This window comes from Macaca thibetana, chromosome 1 (genome assembly GCF_024542745.1).
Source record: "Macaca thibetana thibetana isolate TM-01 chromosome 1, ASM2454274v1, whole genome shotgun sequence".
NCBI classification, from domain to species: Eukaryota; Metazoa; Chordata; class Mammalia; order Primates; family Cercopithecidae; genus Macaca; species Macaca thibetana.
The window spans coordinates 179,977,582-179,997,218 of NC_065578.1; the positions used below are offsets into that span (position 1 = coordinate 179,977,582).

Sequence of the window (19,637 nt, forward strand, 5' to 3'; positions counted from 1 at the left end):
TGAACTCACTTATTAGCTGCTGGAGTTTCCTTGTAAATTTTTTGGGATTTCTAGGTAGATCATCAAGTCATCTACAAATAGAGACAGGTTTTTTATTTTCCTTTTTTTTTTTATCTGTATGGCTTTTATTTCCTTTTCTTGTCTCATGGTGTGCACTAGAACTTCTGGTTGAATAACAGCAAAAAGAGCAGACGTCCTTCCCTGTTCTTGATTTTAGGGAGAAGGCATTCAATCTTTCACCACTAAGTATGATGTTAGTTGCAGGTTTTTGCAGATGCTTTTTGTCAAGTCGAGGAAGTTTCTTTCTATTCCTATTATACTGAGAGTTTTTGTCATGAGTGAATGTTGAATTTTGTCAAACGCGTTTTCTGTATCAATTGATAGGATCATGAGATTTTTCTTTAGCTTGCTGGTGGATTACATTGAATGATTTTTCAAATACTGAAAAAACAGCCTTGTATCCCTGGAATATATACCACTTAGTCACAGTGTATAATTCTTTCTATATATAGCTGGATTCTATTTGCTAACATTTGTTAAGGATTTTTGAGTATTCAATCATAAAGGATATTGGTCTGTAGTTTCTTCTTTGTACCATCTTTGCCTGGTTTTGATATCAGGGTAATACTGGCTTTATAAAATAAATCGAAAAGTGTTCTTTCCTAGGCCAGGCATGGCGGCTTACGCCTATAATCCCAGCACTTTGGGAGGCCAAGGTGGGCGGATCACCTGAGGTCGGAAGTTCGAGACCAACCTGACCAACATGGAGAAACCTCGTCTCTACTAAAAATACAAAATTAGCCGGGCATAGTGGCACATCCCTGTAATCCCAGCTACTCGGGAGGCTGAGGCAGGAGAATCGCTTGAACCCAGGAGGCAGAGGTTGCAGTGAGCAGAGATCACGCCATTGCACTCCAGCCTGGGCAACAAGAGCTAAACTCCGTCTCAAAAAAGAAAAAGAAAAAGAAAAAGAGTTCCTTCCTTTTCTACTTTCTTGAAGAGTTTATGTAGACTTGGTTTTAGTTCTTTATAAGTTTGGTGGAATTCTCCAGTAAAACCACCTAGCACTATGCACTTTTACTTTTGTAATTTGATTTGATCCTCATAACAACTTTGCAAAGGAGACATTTTACAGAAACAGTTTCCAGGTCCCTTGGACTGCACTGGATGCATAGTGAGATTAGTGAGGTGGCCGGGCAATAAGTCCAGAGCAGGAGGATGTTGGGCAGGGCAGGCATGCTAGGCGTGGGGTAGGGTAGAGCTGGGTTTGAATGAAGTGCTTGGGAAGTGAAGAGTTAGGAGAAGGCACTATTTGGAGAACAGGGAGAGTAAAGAAGGTCTGGTTTATTGCAGCAGAGGGTCTGTGACTGCCAAAGGCCAGATAGAAATGACCCCAAGGAGGACTGGAGTGTGAAGGCCCAAGAGAAACAGGGAGAGGCTGTGCAGTTTCTTCAAATATCAGAAGAGATTGTTGCAAGGCCTTTAATTTGACCTCAGAATAAAATCTGAAAACAAGTGAAGTACTACAACTCTTTTAAAAAGCAAATGTGGGACCGGGTACGGTGGCTCATGCCTGTAATCCCAGCACTTTGGGAGGCTGAGGCGATCAGGTCACCTGAGGTCGGAAGTTCGAGACCAGCCTGGCCAATATGGTGAAACCCCATCTCTATTAAAAAATTTAAAAATTAGCTGGGTATGGTGATGCACGTCTTTAATCCCAGCTACCTAGGAGGCTGAGGCACAAGAATCACTTGAACCCAGGAGGCAGAGGTTGCAGTGAGCCAAGATGGTGCCACTGTACTCTAGCCTGGGCAACAGAGCTAGACTCTAGCAAAAAAAAGCAAATGTGGCACACTTATCAGAGTGACCCACTTATCAAAATCCAAATAATGCCAAATGCTGGTAATAAGTTGGAGCAACAGAAAGTCTCATTCATTCCTGGTGGGAATATAAAATGGCACAACCACTTTGGAAGACAATTTGACAGCTTCTTAAAAAGCTAAACATAATCTTACCATGTGATTCATATGGCTCCTTGTGTAGATTCCCCAACCTATGTCTACACAAAAACCTGCACATGAATGTCATATCAACTTTATTTATAATCACTAAAAACTGGAAGCAGCAAAGATGTTCTTTGGTAAATGAATGGCTAAACTGAGGTACTTCCAGACAATAGACTATCATTCAGTTATTAAAAGAAATGAGCTGTCGGCAGGGCGCGGTGGCTCATGCCTGTAATCCCAGCACTTTGGGAAGCCGAGGCAGGTGGATCACCTGAGGTCAGGAGTTTGAGACCTGTTTGGCCAACATGGTGAAACCCTATCTCTACTAAAAATACAAAAATTAGCTGGGTGTGGTGGCGGGGGCCTGTAATCCCAACTACTCGGGAGGCTGAGGCAGGAGAATCGCTTGAACCTGGGAGGCGGAGGTTGCAGTGAGTTGAGATGGTGCCACTGCACTCCAGCCTAGGAGACAAGAGCGAGACTTCGTCTCAAAAAAAAAAGAAAGAAATGAGCTGTCGAGCTATGAAAAGGCATGGAGGAAGTTTAAATGCATACTGCTTAGTGAAAACAGCAAGTCCAAAGAGGCTACATACTGTATGATTCCAACCATATGGCATTTTGGAAACGTCAAATTTATGGAAATAGTAAACAGATCCGTGGTTGCCAGGGGTTTGGGAAAAGAGGAGGCATGAATGGGTGGAACACTGAATTTTTAGGGACATGAAAATACTGGGTATGATTCTATAATGAGGGATACAATTGTCAAAACCCACAGAACTCTACAACACAGAGTAAATCTTAATGTAAACTACGGACTATAGTTAATAATGTGTTAATATCGATTTGTCAAGTATAACAAGTGTGCCACACTAGTGCAAAATTATTAATATAATGGGGGAAACTGTGCATGGAGGGAGGTAAAAAGGTGGGAAGGGTCTAAATATATGGAACTCCATGTGCAATCTCCTCAATTATTCTGTAAATCTAAAACGGTGTTAAAAATAGTCTATTTGTTTTTTAAATCTAAGAAATTTCACATTGAAAGAAAAAGAAGCAGCCAGGTGCCGCGGCTCATGCCTGTAACCCTTGCACTTTGGGAGGCCAGGGCGGGCAGATCACTTGAGGCCGGGAGTTTGAGGCCAGCCTGGCCAACATGTGAAACCTGTCTCTACTAAAAATACAAAAATTAGCCAAGCATGGTGGCTCACGCCTGTAATCTCAGCTACTTGGGAGACTGAGGCATAAGAATTGCTTGAACCCAGGAGGTGGAGGTTGCAGTGAGCCAAGATCGTGCCACTGCACTGCAGCCTAAGCAACAGGGTGAGACTTTGTCTCAAAAAACAAAGAAAGAAAGAAAAAGAAGCAAATATGGTGAGATCTTTTTTTCAAGTGTTAAGAAATCCCGCAAAGTCATTCTGAAAACTTGCTTGTAAACTACACAGCCAGCCTTGCTGCCCAGGCTCCCTTCTACTTAAAAATTCCTTCACTGTAAACTCCATGCCAGATTTTTCCTCAGTGGGATAAGCTCAGGCCCTACTGACATTTTTTTTTTTTTTTTTTAGACGGAGTCTCCCTCTGTTGCCCAGGCTGGAGTGCAGTAGCATGATCTCGGCTCACTGCAATCTCTGCCGTCTGGGTTCAAGCAATTCTCCTGCCTCAGCCTCCGGAGTAACTGGGATTATGGTGTCTGCCACCACGCCTGGCTAATTTTTGTATTTTTAGTAGAGATGGGGTTTTACCATCTTGGCCAGACTGGTCGTCAACTCCTGACCTCATGACCCACCCGCCTGGGCCTCCCAAAGTGCTGGGATTACAGGTGTAAGCCACCACACCCGGCCTCTGTTGACATTCTTAAAAGGAACTTTTTTGGAAGTAAGATAGAACCAGACTTTTCAGCCCCTTCTTAGTTTGCCGAAATTTATTGCGAAAATAAAATTGAGTTTCTCTGATAGATTTGAAAAAGCAATATTGCATACCTTCCAAAGGATAAAAGGCTTTTATCCGGCCAAATTTTTCCTCTCAACCAAGTCTAAGATGATGGTCTTCTGGGTTGATTGCTAATTCTCTGTAATTATCTACAAGGCCCTTTAAATTTGTTTTGGTGGTTTTTCTCTTCTGAATAATTAGATGAGGCAATCAGCACATCTTTCATATTATAAGGAGGCTTTTTTTTTTTTTTTTAAACACTACTCCTCCACGTTATAATTTCTGCAAGTGACAATAGGGGTAAATTCCAATCTGTAGCTCTAACGGCTGCTAATGAGGCGCTTGTTTTAAATCCCTCTGAGCTACGCTGGCTCCTCCCACAGAGGACTTTTAAAACTCTGAGTTCTAAATCCTTTTGCTTTGAGGGCTGAAATCTGGTTCTGTAACCTTTTGAATCACCAATGTTTGCTTTGAAAGTTGACATTTTCTATTTAAATGGCAAGAGAGATGGGAAATAAACCTCAGCATTACAGAGCTGAGCATATTGATTTCAATTATCACCTTTAATCCATGCCTTTCTTCTTTATAATGTATGGATTTCTTCTCTTAATTAGAAAGAGCCAGGGATTATCTGCACAAAACTGGAAGGTTTATTGTGATTGGCGGGATTGTCTCCCCTGTCCACGACTCCTATGGAAAACAGGTGGGTTCCTTCCTGTGCCTCTGTCCTCCTTCAACTCCTGCCCTCCCATCCCTGGCCTGATAGTTCCTGGCAGAAAAACTGCCCCAACTCTGTCTCTGCTAAGATTCCTGGAGACACAAAATGCCCAGGTCCATGCATCCATCCTGCTTCCCATCTCAGGACCACAGTTGGACCTGAGTGGATGGGTGTTGAAGCAGCAGCTGGAAAGACCAGCTGTCCATGACCATAGAGCCACTCACAGGCCGGTCAGGACTCATTGAAAGGGGAGCAGGAACACCCACCGGATGTGGCTTGGTATGGTGGATGCCAGGTTGGCAGCTGGTTATGGGTTGAGCTGCATTGGGCAAGTCTTCTCAGGGTTTTAGGAGAAAATGGCCTATGCCTCATATAGTCTGATTTAAAATTCATTTCCCTGCCCATCCCTCCCTACCACATATTCCGGCAAATCTAGGAGCTCTACCCATCATTCCCCCTTTCTCCCACAGATGCACCTTGGTGGGCTCTGGGAAAACTCACCTAACGAGCCAGACTGAGTCATAAGACAAGGCCACATTTGCTGAGTTAAGTCTCATCTCTGCAGGGCACAGAGGGGCTGCTTTGCAAATGGAGGCTCATCTATCGACCCTGTTGGGGTGGTATACACCGCACACCCTTTATTCGTTTCCTTTCCCCACCACCATTCCAGGCCTGCCTGTGGCAAACGGACAAGTAAAGGGGTCACATCCCTCATTCCCTCTCACCACTGGAAAAAGGCTGCACCTTAACAATGGGTGGGCTTGGGCTGGTACCCCAAGGATGTTGTGGGGAACAGAGGGAGTCTCCCAATGATTGCTCTGTTGCTTCCCAGGGCCTCGTGTCAAGCCGGCACCGTCTCATCATGTGTCAGCTGGCCGTCCAGAATTCCGACTGGATCAGGTAGGACTGGCCTGAAGATGCCAGAGGCAGGTGGCCCGGAGACTTACTGGGAGTGAGGTGGGGAAAAAAGAAGAGTTCCAGCAGTAATTTGGATCCTGAAAGGATGGGGAGGCAGGGGCAAGATGCTAGCCTTGTGGAGGCAATACGTAGACCTCCAGGGATACCGGTAACTTTATTTTTGAACCAAACTATGAGGCCCATGAAAGTAAAGAAAGAGCTTGAATGTTGCACCTGTTTTGGCATCTCTGAGTCCTGGCGTGATTCTTGGAGCTTCCAGAAATATCACTGGGTTTGGGGTGAAGCATGACCAGAAAATCAGAAATGCCTCTCACTTTCATTCCCACTAACTTCCATGAACCCTCACTACCTTTCAGGGAATGTTCCCCGGCCTTTGCAATTTCCCATTCCTGAACTCAGGCTGCCTAAGGGCCCCACACTGGCCCCAGGAGAGAGGTGCGAGTCTGCCCTTAACGGCAGCCACACCAAATCACACCCACTAGGTGGCTTTCCTGCTCAATGCCTTTCTGGCCAGACGTGCTGCTAGGAAGGCAACTCCACCCCAACCCCTCCACTGAGCTTGCAGTGTAATTAAAGCAAGCTTCCACTAATTATGCTAATGATGCTCCCCAAAGTTCCTACCATTATAATTTGCATGAGAAGATGATGTTTAAAAAAAATAATGGCATGCCATGTGTGCTGTAATTTCCCCCTCTATGGAAAAATAAGCAGCACCTAGAGGTTTCCATGAAAGGGGCGAAGTGACGGGATGCTGACCTCAGAATGAGGAATGCAGAGAGTTCGCTCGGGAAGAGTAGGGTGGGCGGGAATGAGAGCAGTGAAGGGAAGCGACAGTAATAATTCAGCAGTGATCCTTGCCATTCGTGCACAGTGATTTGTGTGAGAAGCACATGCCCTTTATAGACTTTCTCATCCCCCTAACGACAAAGCTTTGGTAGAGAGACGGCTGCTTTTTCTCAGGTGAGAAACAGGCCCAGAGAAATCAAAGGGTTTGAGCAATGATACATTGATACATCCATAGGGAAGAAAGGATTAGAAATGAAGCCTCTTAACATTGTAACTCCTGATCTTCTGGGGATGCTGAGGACCTTGAATAAGGGTCCAGTGAGGAAATCACTGGGCAGGAGACTGTTACTGCTTGGATGTGCTTAGAAGATTCTGGAATAATTCCCTCATTCATTCAACAACTACTGAGTGCCTACCACCTTCCCTGGGCTGCTCTAGGTTGGAAAATCAGAATCCTGAGAATTGAGATCACTAGGGAGTCTAAGCATTGCCTCTAGAGATGAGGGTTGGCTGAGATGGGGTGCCTAACACTGGGAGCCCATTTAGCCAGATGAAGTGTTTGTCTCTGGCACAGGTGCGCTCCCGGGCACAGGGCCTGGCTAGGGGGAGCTAGGCTCCGGGCAAACGGCAAGCTGACTCTCTAAGGGTTTTCAGCTAGTGAGATCTCACCTCTGGGCACTTTAGGTGGGGTGGTGGGGTAGGGTGGTGGTGTTAAGGGGATGCACGACTGCTAAGAAAATGTTTGCGAAGGCAGGGCGTGGGGGCTCATGCCTGTAATTCCAGCACTTTGGGAGGCCAAGGTGGGCGGATCACCTGAGGTCAGGAGTTTGAGACCAGCCTGGCCAATGTGGTGAAACCCCATCTCTACTAAAAATACAAAAATTAACTGGGCATGGCGGCATGTGCCTATAATCCCAGCTACTCGGGAGGATGAGGCAGGAGAATCGCTTGAACCCAGGAGGTGGAGGTTGCGGTGAGCCGAGATCTCACCACTGCACTCCAGCCTGGGTGACAGAGCGAGACTCCGTCTAAAAAAAAATCATTAAGTTGGCAATTAAGGCCCAGTGCTGCCTCAGTCTGGGGCTGGATCCCTGCTTACTTCACAAGCAGTATCTCAGAGGGGCTGGCCATTGCTGGGTCTGCGCCCTCTCATCTGCCTGCCATGCCTCACCTCCACACCCATAAAGCACCTCACTGCAGAGGGAGGCAGGCAAGACTGATTTTCGACGGCTTGCAGCCTGGCTACCACTTGACAAAGGCCCAGCTCAGCTAATCCTTGTCACAACCCTCAAGGGTCCAAAGGAGGGTTTATTTTGTAGGTAATAATAGGAGCAAGATGCTGTACTGAGCATTGTACACATAAAACTTACCAAGCCTTTCTAACAAGACCGTAAGCTCGTTACTGTTGTTATTCCCATTTTACCGATGGGGAAGGTGAGGCACTGGGAGATCACATAACTTTCCCAAAGCCACACAGTTGCAAAGAGCTGAGGCTGGAATTAAACCCAGGCAGACTGGCACCAACATCTCTTCTCATAAGCCTATACCATGCTCTTCTCATTTTACAAAGGAGGAAACTGAAGCTCAGAAAAGTGTTTCACACCTGGGTTTTATCTGATTCAAGATCTAAGCACATGGTATGGCCAGGTCTTCCATGCTTCCTGAGCTATAATCTTTGGAAGGAAACAATAAGGAAAGAGTATGAGAACAGAAACCAAGAGAAATTTCTTTCCGATGATGTTAGGGTGGACCCTTGGGAGTGCTACCAGGACACCTGGCAGACGACCTGCAGCGTGTTGGAACACCACCGGGACCTCATGAAGGTGAGCTGGGCTGAGCCTGGGGATGCATGAACCACCAGGCTGCAGGGGAGGGGCTGGACCCGCAAAAGTCAGGCAAGGAGAGGAGAGGGTGCTGCTGGCCTCTCGACCTGCTTTCAGCCTCTTATTTCTCTGCCTGTTTCGAGAGAGACCAGCCTGTGTATAGCACAAAGAACAATGAATGAGAAACCCCGAGTAGCACCAGGGGCTACTCCCTGTCTTCCACCCTCAGTCTTGACTTCCCATTTGGGACGTTGCTGCTGGGTATGGTAGGCAGCTTTTATCAGCTGGGAGCAAGTTCAAGGTGGGATTAAGGAGACCACAGTGACAGGACTTCAGAAAGTGAGGGAGGAGGAGACTGGGCAACGAAAGGCAGGAGAAGAGAGGAGCACTTAGGGGAGGTACAAGCAGCCAAGCCCCGTGCCCCGCTTGTGGGGACCCCATTGGCACGTCACACCTGCCAGTCATTGCACCCCATTCCCACCCATTCCTCCTCACAAGAGCCCCATGGGCAGACGGTGTCTGATGCCTGTTTTATTAGTGCGTGAAAGGGAGCAGAGAGGGGAGACCACATATCTGAGCACACACAGTGAGTGTTTGGTGAACACAGATAGGCGAGAGCTTCTGTATTCCCCACTGGAGCCTGGGGCCTGTGGCTGGGCTGCAGAGACTTCAGGGCTGGTTGCCAGGTTAGAATGGGCTCCATACCAGCCAGCAGCACTGGCCAGAGTGTGCAGGAAGCACCCTTCCCAGATCAATGCCAACCCATCAACTCCACAGTGACAGGACGAAAAGCAATGCCACCGACGGCGAGAAGCCTGACCAACCAAGACAGCAAACAATCAGTTCTGCTCGCCTCCACAGACTCTGCAGCAGAGCCCTCCACAGCCCCAGATAGCATCCACCTGGCACTGCCTTCCTACAGGGAGAGCCTCTGTCCCATCTGTGTCCTTGCTGCCAGAGGGCCTGTCACCATGTCCTTCCTGGGGAGCAGCCCCTGACCACCCCACACTCCACCAGGTGCACAGCCAGGCTTTATTTTAACAGATGTGGAGCTTCAGAGCTCTGTCCTGGGGAGCCAAGGGCAAGTGAGGTAGAGAGGACCAGCTGGCTGTTCTCTATCTGTTGTTTTCTCCCCCATGCAATTGGAGAAAACTAATTTCCTTTCCCTTTGGCTTTCAGAACCTTTCTCACACATCCTGACCCTTCTGGTCCCCTTCAAAGGAGGCTGACTTGGGGCCACACTGACTTGCTCCTCTGTGCTGGTCTCCACAATAGCAGTAACGAAAGGCACTGTGTAAGAGTGTATCTGTCAGGATAGGCAAAGATGTGCTGTGATGACAAACATCCCTAAAAGCTCAGTGACTTCACACAAGTTTATTTCTCACACTACATGTCACCTGGGAAGTACCCGTGGGCCTGTGCTCTTTCTGGTCACACAGAAGCCTCAGGCTCCACGACAGAAGGGAGGAATGGGGACCCTGCAGGCATTCCTCAGTGCTGGCAATACTGGCTGGAAAGCCTGGCTATCATTTGTTGTCTAAACGCCCAGGCTTCCTGAACTCTACCTGTGTTACTCATGCCCAGGGTATGAGTCTAGGCCAGAGAAGCTCCACCAGGAGCCCCAGCTGTTTCAGCAATGGGCAGAGGCTGTCAAAGAACGTAGGTCACTGCCGGCCCCCCTGCCTTGGAGTAAGAGCTTGGAGCTGCTTCCTAAGAACTCTCAGCCTTCAAACTCCTAGCAAGCATGAGGCAGGTGTTCCCGGCATGCAGAGTAGACCAACCGCAGAGATAGATGCATGACTTAACAGGTGACTTGGGACAACTCTCCAATGTCAAGGCCTCTGAGAACGCAGGAGCCCATGGGGGCTGGCGAGGGCAGGATCAGGGAGTGCAGCCAGCCATTTTCTACTTCTCTGAGATAGAACAAGTCAAATGGGACCCACAGTGCAGCAAGAGGAAGAAACTCCTCAGCTACCAGACCAGTCAGGAAACAGGAATGCAGTGTTTTCTTTTCTGCTGGTGAAATAATACATGGAGGCAGACCACCCCTTCCACCCCACCAGCCACAGCTGGGAAAAAAGCCCACCGAGAGGTGAAAAGATCCCACGGTACCCACCTCAGCTGGCTCCCAGATGTGGTCAGATGTGACCTCCTCCTATCAGGAGTCTTACAAAGGTGACAGGTTACCCCACAGGACAAATGCCTGCCCTTCTAGGGCTGAGAAAGACTCACACACTGCTCTGCCCACAGGATGGCCTGTGGAACAGGTGCCTAGAAGATCACCCCAGCCTTGGGCCTGGGGGTCCCCTGGCAGCAGAATCTGAATCCAGAAAGGGTGGCGTGCAGGAGTGGGTGGTGGGTACCCAGGCAGCTGGCTTTTGGGAATAAAGAAACCTCGAATAAGCCGTGGCCCTTGTGAAGCTAAAGAGATTGGGAATTCATCCTTTGTTTCTCTGTTGCCCAACAGCCACTCTCCCCGTCGCCTCGGCCCAGTGGGGTTGCTGGTGGGTCAGCTGTGAGGAATGCTGTCTTATCAGCTCTGTGTTTTCTGCAGCACTGGCGAGGAGTAGCCTGGCAGATAACTCAGGACAATGGATAATGCACACAGAATTTCCGCTTGGCTCTGGCATGTGTATTCACACTGAGCAGGCGAGAGAGTGCTCAGAACCCACCCACCCTGCTTCCCGCAGCACAAACACATCCTGTGCTGCTGGCACCGCTCTCCCTCTTGCTGGGCTGTGTTACTGACAACTCTGGCCTGAAGAAGCCGCAGGTGGTGATCGTGCCTTGTGTTTGTATGACCTTTCCCAAGCTTACAGAGCCCTTTTGCAGACATGATCTCATTTGAGCCCCATGAAACATTTGGGGAGGGCAGATATTCATGTTACACAGAAGGTTCCAGCATCACCTGCTGCTGACGGAGCTCCTGCCATGTGTCAGGCACCCCACAGGCACTTTGCATATGCTCGCCTGTGCGACCCGACCACAATTGGAAAAGGCGGGTATATGGTTAGACTCCTGAGTTGAGGTTCAGGAGCGATGAAGTAACTGTCCAAGCTCACATAGCTAGGAGGCAGAGCCCAAATTTGGCCCCAGGACCCATTATAACACCACATCTCATGCTTTTCCCACTGAGCTACTCCTGCCAGCCTAGCGACCACGTGATGCAGCTGGGTCTAGAACCATCCCCAGGGCTCTTCCTCAGCTCTGGGTGGCCTCTCCATGATGGACAAGCAGATAACCATTTGGAAATAACTTTGAAATGATTCTCAAAGTCATGTGGCTAATAACACTCTTCTCCCTCTCCCTAGAGGGTGACTGGCTGCATCCTCTCCAATGTCAACACACCTTCCATGACGCCTGTGATCGGACAGCCACAAAACGAGACCCCCCAGCCCATTTACCAGAACAGCAACGTGCCCACCAAGCCCACTGCAGGTAGGGGAACACTGATGTGGGGTACCCAAACCTCAGAATCATGTGGAGGGCTTGTTAAAATAGTGATTGCTGGGATCCATCCAGAACTTGATTCAGTAGGTCTGGGAGGGGAAAGAGGACTTGTATTTTTAACAAGGTGCTGCTGATGCTGCTAGTCCACAGACAATACTTTGAGAACCCTGAATACTGAGCATCAGAGCAAACCAGTCACAATCAGAGAGAGGCAGGTGGTGGTGTGCACTCTTCTCTTGCATTTAAATATAAGCATAGGGCCGGGCCTGGTGGCTCACGCCTGTGATCCCAGCACTTTAGGAAGCTGAGGTGGGTGGATGGCTTGAGCCCAGGAGTTTGAGAGTAGCCTGGGCAACATGATGAAACCCCACCTCTACCAAATAATAATAATAATAACAACAACAAAAATTAACCAGGCATGGTGGCACATGCCTGTAGTCCCAGCTACTCAGACGGCTGAGGTGGGAGGATCTCTTGAGCCCAGGAGGCAGAGGTTGCAGGGAGTGGGGGATTGTGCCACTGCACTCTAGGCTGGGAGACAGAGTGAGACCCTGTCTCAAAAACATACATGAATTTTAAGAAATAATTGTGTTAACTGGGAATTGAATGTACAAAATGGAGCATTTTTCTCTGCCTCTTCTAGGGAGGTTAAGGATCTTGCCCAGGGTCACACAGTGAGGAAGAAGCAGGGCCATGAGTCACACCCAGGCGGTCTGCACCCAGAATCCCCACACTCTTAGCCACCAATCCAGTGACAGAGAGCACCAACACATACCCCAGACCTAGGACTATGTGCCCAAATGATGCTCGTGCTTTACCTGCATTCTTATTTAATGCAGTAGTACTGTGATATAGACACTATGTTCTCATTTCAAATAAAAAACAGATTCAGAGAAGAAAAGTGATTTGCTGATTTGTCACACAGCTCAAAAGTAGAAGAGCTAGAATTCATATTCAGTACTGGCAGGCTCCGAGGTCCATGCTCTGAAATTTTCTTCCAAGCCAACTCCAAGAGACAGATTCTGATATTACTTTTCAAGCCTTCAGACCATAAGCTATTATATTATTGGTCTATTATAAACAGGGTAATTCACAAAGAAGAGTCAGAATTTCACAGTTTGCATACAGCTACATGTGGGGGGCTCAGAAAATTTTGCTGGCTTGGAGCCCGGAGGGATAATTGAAAACCAGATCCCTCTCAGCCAAATAGGATGTCTGATGATTCTAAAGACCATCTGCATGGGAAGGAACGCCTTAGCCCAGCAGAAATGGTTCCAAACATGTACTTTGCTGAGTCTCCTTGGATGTGGGTGTAGCTGTCCAGTGGGAGGAGCAGCTAAGGATAGGCTTGGGACAAACCTGGGGAAGAAATGTTCATGATATAGAAAATGAAAGAAGCCAGCCGCCTATATTGCCTTTAAATGGAAAATCTGATCCAATTTATGTAGACATACCTGCATAATACACATTTAAAACATGAAAGAAAATAAATAATATACCAACAGGTTGGCAGTAGTTATATCTTGGGGTGGGATTATGAGTGCCTTAAGTTTTCCTCTTTATGTATTTCCCTCTTCTATATTTTCCAAGTTTCCAACAATGAAATAAACATAACCAGAAAATGGCTTCCAGTCTAGGGCTCACAATGTGTGTGCCTCAGACTGTGAATGAGAAGAAGAAATTTGTGCTGTCATATTTCTGTTCTTTCTCTCTACCCTCCTGCTACCTCCTGCTCCCCACTCCTGCCCCAACCATGCACCCTGATGTTTACAGTGGCCCCAATGGCGGGCCGACATGAGTGCCAGTTGTGAGTGGTTCTCTCCCACTCTGTCCCTGTCTGTCTTGCTCTCTCCCATAGCCAAGATCTTGGGGAAGGTGGGAGAAAGCCTCAGCCGGATCTGCTGTGTCCGCCCACCGGTGGAGCGTTTCACCTTTGTAGGTGAGGAACTAAGGAACTTGATTCCCAGTCCTGTCTCTTCTTTCTCTCCTCCCTTCATTGCTTCTGCAAAGATCCTCAAGCACATTCCCCCCACCGCAAATTCCTGTGACTGTGTGTGTGCACATACTTGTGCACACCGTATTACCCCACACAGGCATTGCACACACAAGAGCACATCAAAGACTCAGTCTTCCTCAGCTTCCTGCAGGCGCTTGCTACATTCCACCATGTGAAAAAGTTCTGCACCCCGAGTGTGCTTGTACTTTAAACCAGGTAATCCCTGAGAGCCGGCCACCTCTTGTGACCCCAAAAGCCATCTCTGTAGGTTGTAAGGATGTTGCTCTTGTGGCCAGCTCACTCAAATACAGAAACAAACAGAAGGCGCTCAGCATGAGCATGTGTGTGTTCATCATTGACTCCCCAGTCAGGCTATCTCATTCTGAAAGCCCCAGCAATGTGAAGTGCCGCTCCTGGAGCGGGAGGAGAGCTTCCTGTCCATTTTATGCCTGACTGTGCTCTCCATTCACCCTCCTCAGGTGTCACTTGTGCAGGGTGGCACACCACCCCCTTACTTGCACCCACCCCACCCCATCCCAGTAACTCCTGCTGAGGCCCTCAGGCAGACTGTGTGTTGGGTACAAGGAAGCCGGTTCCCTAATGCCCTTCCTTCCTTCTTTCTTCCTTAGATGAGAATGCCAATCTGGGCACGGTGATGCGGTATGAAGAGATCGGTGAGTGGGACTGTGAAAGTGGGGAAAATGGGGACATTTGGAGCCCCCTGCCTTCATGACAGGCAACATGGGGGACAGAGAGGCTTGAAAACACGGGACTGTTTTGCAGCAGGGTCTCCTCTCGGAAGACGGATCGTTCCCAGGCTAAGATTGCATTCATAGTTAGCTCCCTTTAACATCTCTCAACTGGACTCCGGCCAGCTCCCAAGAGATAGGACTGGATCATTTGGTGATTTTTCCTTCAGAGCCTCTCCTTCCTCTAAAAAACATGAAACTTGAGCTTTGGCACCAGTTGGAAAGACCCTTCTTCTGAGCACAGACACTGCACACAAATGAGGCGGAAGAGCACCCCCGCCTTCCTCATTCAGTGCGTGAAGATGAAGAAATAGAGAGGGGACTGAAAGCCACCTCCACACCTCCCTTGCAGCCTTGGGCAGAGGCTAAGGCACTTCACTGTGTGTGAGGGCTGCCTGCCCAACCCAATCCCAGAGCAGGCCAGGGCGGGCCCAAGCCAGTGGAGGGCGGTTACACAGCTGTCAGGGTGGGAAGGTGTTGATGACCCCTACAAGCAAGTTGAGAAGCAGATAGGAACACTGAAATCTTCCCAGGGTTTCAGAATGGGTGAGAGACACAAGTGGGAGACGCTGGGGAAAGGGCAGGGAGACACCATAATAGAACTGGAGCTGGCACAGGTACCAGGGTAGAAGAAGGGTCAGTGATATCAGGAATGCCTGGAGCTCTAGGGCAAGACAGCCTGGTGTCCACACCCTCGATCTTCAACTTCCAGCTGAAAAGATCCTCCAAGCATCCCCTCCCGGTACTTTTCTGTCCAAGAACTGGAAGTCAGGGCTCCCGCTGCAATCCTGAGAGGCAGGGTTTGTCCTGAGCACTTGGTTCTTCCTGCAGACCCGGCAGATGTGATGTCATTTCAAGGGGCTTCTCTGGGTCTCATCCTCTCGCCTGAGGTGCAGTGGTGTCCCTGAATCGGCTCAGTTGGTTTCCTACAACCATTTGTAAAGTTTTCAGGAATTTTGTGAACCAGTTTTAAATACAGGCATTACTAAAAATTAAGTTACATTAACTTAAAATTAAATTGAATTAAAAACAAAAGGAATGAAGACTCAAAACTCCTCACTTCTTAATTATTTTACTATATTTTAATATCCTTTATTGACCAGCAGGTACTCTCTGAAGGCCACAGGAAGGAGCACCCGCCTTCCTGCTTGCTCCCCAAAACAGGCAGGAGCATTTGGCTCTAGGTTCTGTAGCCCCAGAACACCCAACAGGCAAGGATGGGAGTGAAGGTGCCGGGACTGGGCTGAAAGCTCCCGCACTCCACTTCCCTGCAGTTCCAGCCTGGCCATCACCTGCTGCCTTCCCACGCAGTCTCTTGGCCGGCAGAGCTCAGAGCAGCCTTAGGACTTCTCATTGTATTCCAATGTGTATTCCTCTTTCCTTAGTCCAGAGATGTATTGTGGCAAGCTTGAACCGTGGCCTTGCTTGTCTTCCCAGTGCCCGGGGCAGGTGGATCGGGCTTTCCCCACCCTGACTCAAGGAGTCCCCTCTGGGAGAGGTCAGTGGTGATCAGTGTTGCACAGCATACTGCTGTGTTCACTTCCAGTAGCTCATGGCTACCTTGGGAGGGGCAGGGGCCTCTGCTTACTCTTCTTGCTCCATAGCAGCTCTGGAGTTATGGTGAGACAGCCGCCAGGGTCCAAAAATGCAGCTGGGGAGTGACCGAACTCTCACCTCTGGTTTCCCTGAGGCTCTGCCTGTCCCCTTCCACATCCCTGTGCTCGCTGAGAGGGAGGGTCTACCGGCACGTGATGGAGAAGGGACCGTGGGGGTAGAGAATGGAGAACACCTAGGTTCCGAGAAAGGACAGCTCAACAGCCACAGCTGTCAGATTGGGCTCAGGTCCTGGCATGGTCCAGGTGGTGGCTGCGTGCAGTGGAAACTGGGATGGGCTGCAGGGCTCGGGCTTCACATAGCCCGGATTCCTGGGAGGGGAGTGTGGACAGACAGCGTGCATTCTGGCTCGTGGCCCTGAATCAGGGTGACCTGGGGAAGGAGACGGGCCCAAAGAAACTGGAAGGGAGCTATGCTGCCTCCCGACTCCTGCACTGGGTAAGGCCCTGGGGCTCACATGTCCCCCTTTTTGATATTTCCTTGCACACTAAATGAGGAGGAAAAGCCATTTTCTCCTAGTTCCATTAGCACCTGTTGACCCTATTTACATGCTTCTAACAACTGACTGCTCCTCCAGGGCTGCCCTAGGCCACAGGCTGGTGGGCTGGAAACTTGCCTTAGCCTCATAGGACTAACTGGGAGAAGTCACTGCTGCCCTCCAGTGGCCACACGTGGGATCTCAAGCCCTGCTGGGGCCGCTTGTCTGCGACTTAAATGTTTGCACTGGTCCTGCAAGAAAAGGTGCAGAGACCCCACTCTTGAACTCTTTGTGCTTTGGCTTAAAAAATAAAAGTCTCATATTATATTTGATTGGGATAGTGCGTCCCTGGCTTGAGAATAGGAAAGAGATTTATTTTCATGCCTGTGTAAGCAGAGATTTTTAACCTTGGCACTAACTGACATTTGGGAACAGATTGTAGGATGTTTAGCAGCACTCCTAGCCTCCACCCACTAGATGCCAGTAGCATGCCACCCTCCCCCTCCAGTCCTGACATCCAAAAATGTCCAGACATTGCCCAATGTCCCCTGGCAATTGCAAAATTGCCCTCAGTTGAGAACTACTGATGTAGCGAAAGCTGAGGGCCAGCACATTCCCTGTTGATGTGACCATCTAATTCAGGGCTGTCCAATCTTTTGGCTTCCCTGGGCAACACTGGAAGAGGAAGAATTATCTTGGACCACACATAAAATACACTAACACTAGCAATAGCTTATGAGAAAAAAAAAAAAAAAAAAAATTGCCAAAAAAAATTCTCATAATGTTTTAAGAAAGTTTACATGTTGGGTGTAGTGGCTCATACCTGTAATCCCAGCACTTTGGGAGGCTACGGTGGGCAGATCACTTGAGGTCCGGAGTTCGAGACCTGCCTGGCCAACATGGTGAAACCCCCTCTCTACTAAAAATACAAAAATTAGCCAGGTGTGGTGGCGGGCACCTGTAATCCCAGCTACTTGGGAGGCTGAGGCAAGAGAATTGCTTGAACCTGAAAGGTGGAGGTTGCAGTGAGCCAAGATCATGCCACTGCACTCCAGCCTGGGTGACAGAGGGAGACTTTGTCTCCAAAAAAAGAAAAAAGAAAAAAAGAAAGTTTACAAATTTATGTTAGACTGCATTCAAAGCCACCCTGGGCCGCATGTGGCCTATGAGCCATGGGTTGGACAAGCTTGATCTAACTGAACGCATAGGCAGTCAGAATTACAGAGACGTGCCCTTTCAACAGAGAACTGACCTAGAACCCTGGGTGGCTCCAAGTGGGCCTGAGGAACAACAGAATCCCAGAAATAATCCCCGTCTGCAATACCAAGCGTGGTTCCTCTCCACAGTTGGGGAGTTGGGCCAGAAATCCTATGGCGCAACACAGAGGAGCCACTGACTCAGGCAAACATTTCCCCCAGTGGCCCCTGCTGCAAGAGCAGAGGCCACAATAGCCACCACACGCCTCCCAGATTGCCCGGAAGGCAGCCTGCAGGACCTCTGCTGTCAGCTCATCTGTTGCCTCATCCATTCAACATGTCTGAGCACCTACTGTATGCCAGTGACTCTGCCAGACCCTGGGGCTGTAAAGATAAAGCACAATCCCTGCACACAAACAGATCATTAGACTAAGGTATGATAGACAGGAGAGAAGACAGGAGGCAGGAATATTTCATAGTTACAATCCAGTCCTCAGTGGGACTCCCTGAGGTGGGAAGGCTGCCCTGACCCTGGGACCATGAGATGCTGGCATTGCCCACCATTGGCCCAGTAGCCTCTCCCCTGCTTTAGGAGTCCCACCTAGAGACTCCACAGCAGGGGACAGCTGACCACCTGAAAGCCCCCGTCAGGCCCCAGAATTAGCTACAGGGTCTAAGGCAGGCAGGGCTGCCCGCAGCTTCTTCGTCTCTCGCCTGGGCCTCGGGGCTCCGGGGCCTGTGCCGGTAGCTGTCTCTGGAAGGCTGGTGGTACCCTCAGTGCAGAGCTGCCTCACTGTTTCAGACAAGATGCCCAACAGCCTCGGCCTCTCGATGGGAGCGACTGCAACGCCTGGGAGCCACGCTATGCTCCACCTTGAGCCACATCCTGGGCGAGGACTCTCCTCATGGTGTTCTCAGAATGTTGTTCCCCACTGCCCAGTTTTAATAAGTGAGTCAGTTTGCTGCCTCTTTTAAACCACAATGGGCCTCACTGGGATAATTCAGAGTGAGCTTAATGAGGCAAGAAACACAACTGACAAGCAGGAAGTGTGCCTGGGTGCCAGGAAAAGTATGAGCACTGGGAGGGGCCTCAGCCTTGCTTCTCAAGCCATTTGCTGGGGATAGTGGCCATGTGGCACATTTTATACACTCATCTACCTCAAGGTACATTCAATGTCCCCTCACACCCCCTCCCATGTCAGGGAGACAAACCCCAGACAACGCACAGAAACAGAGAATCCAAACTCCGTTGACGTTTGAGCTTGACAGGGAGCAAGAGAGTACCTCAGACCTTAGACAAGATGCGTAGCTGGCTCAGCCACTGTTACGAAAACGATCATAAGCCATCCTGGCTTAGCCCTCAAAGGTCCATGTCCTGGGAAAGCCAGGGCAGTCGATCACCCCCTGTGCCCTACTCTCCTTGCATGAATAATTCCTCCCACAGGGGAGGAAGGTGGTCTGGAAATGAGCCCGAGGGAGAGGTGAGCAGGAGTTTCTGCACTGTACACACTCAGGGGCAGGGGCACCTGGGAGAACTGGGTCCCACAGCCCCAGAGGTGGGAGAGTTACGTATTCACCAGGGGAAGAAGGCTGAGGGTTTAATACTTCCCAGGCCTCCACTTACTCCCTTTGCAAACTTTGCTCCCCTTCCTCAGAGCTGCGGATCCTGCTGCTGTGTGGTAGTGACCTGCTGGAGTCCTTCTGCATCCCGGGGCTCTGGAACGAGGCAGATGTGAGTAGCAAGGTTATCGCCTGGCACCCAGCTGGCACTGGCAGGGATGGGAAGGGTACATTTGATTTTGGCCTCTTGTCTTCACTTCTTCTGAACTCCTAAGAGGGCAGTCCATTCATATCACTATGGTAGAAAATTCTCACCTACCCCCAAGCTTTATCTCCTACTGCATTTTTACAGTTACTCCTCCTCAAGCTTGCTCCAGTAAAGCCCCTGGGAAAAAAGCAAGCTGAGTCATGCAGTAT

The 19,637-nt window shown here is 49.3% G+C and overlaps 1 protein-coding gene across 2 annotated transcripts in view; it reads left to right on the forward strand.

Annotated features, from left to right (window-relative positions):
• NMNAT2 (nicotinamide nucleotide adenylyltransferase 2) overlaps positions 1–19,637 on the forward strand; it is a 175,327-nt gene that overhangs the window by 126,582 nt on the left and 29,108 nt on the right. For both annotated transcript variants that reach the window (XM_050765920.1, XM_050765924.1), the window contains exons 2-8: positions 4,547–4,635; positions 5,483–5,550; positions 8,099–8,177; positions 11,489–11,615; positions 13,486–13,566; positions 14,253–14,297; positions 19,316–19,392. In XM_050765920.1, the coding sequence (XP_050621877.1) occupies positions 4,547–4,635; positions 5,483–5,550; positions 8,099–8,177; positions 11,489–11,615; positions 13,486–13,566; positions 14,253–14,297; positions 19,316–19,392 (566 nt within the window). The remainder of the gene's footprint in view (positions 1–4,546; positions 4,636–5,482; positions 5,551–8,098; positions 8,178–11,488; positions 11,616–13,485; positions 13,567–14,252; positions 14,298–19,315; positions 19,393–19,637) is intronic.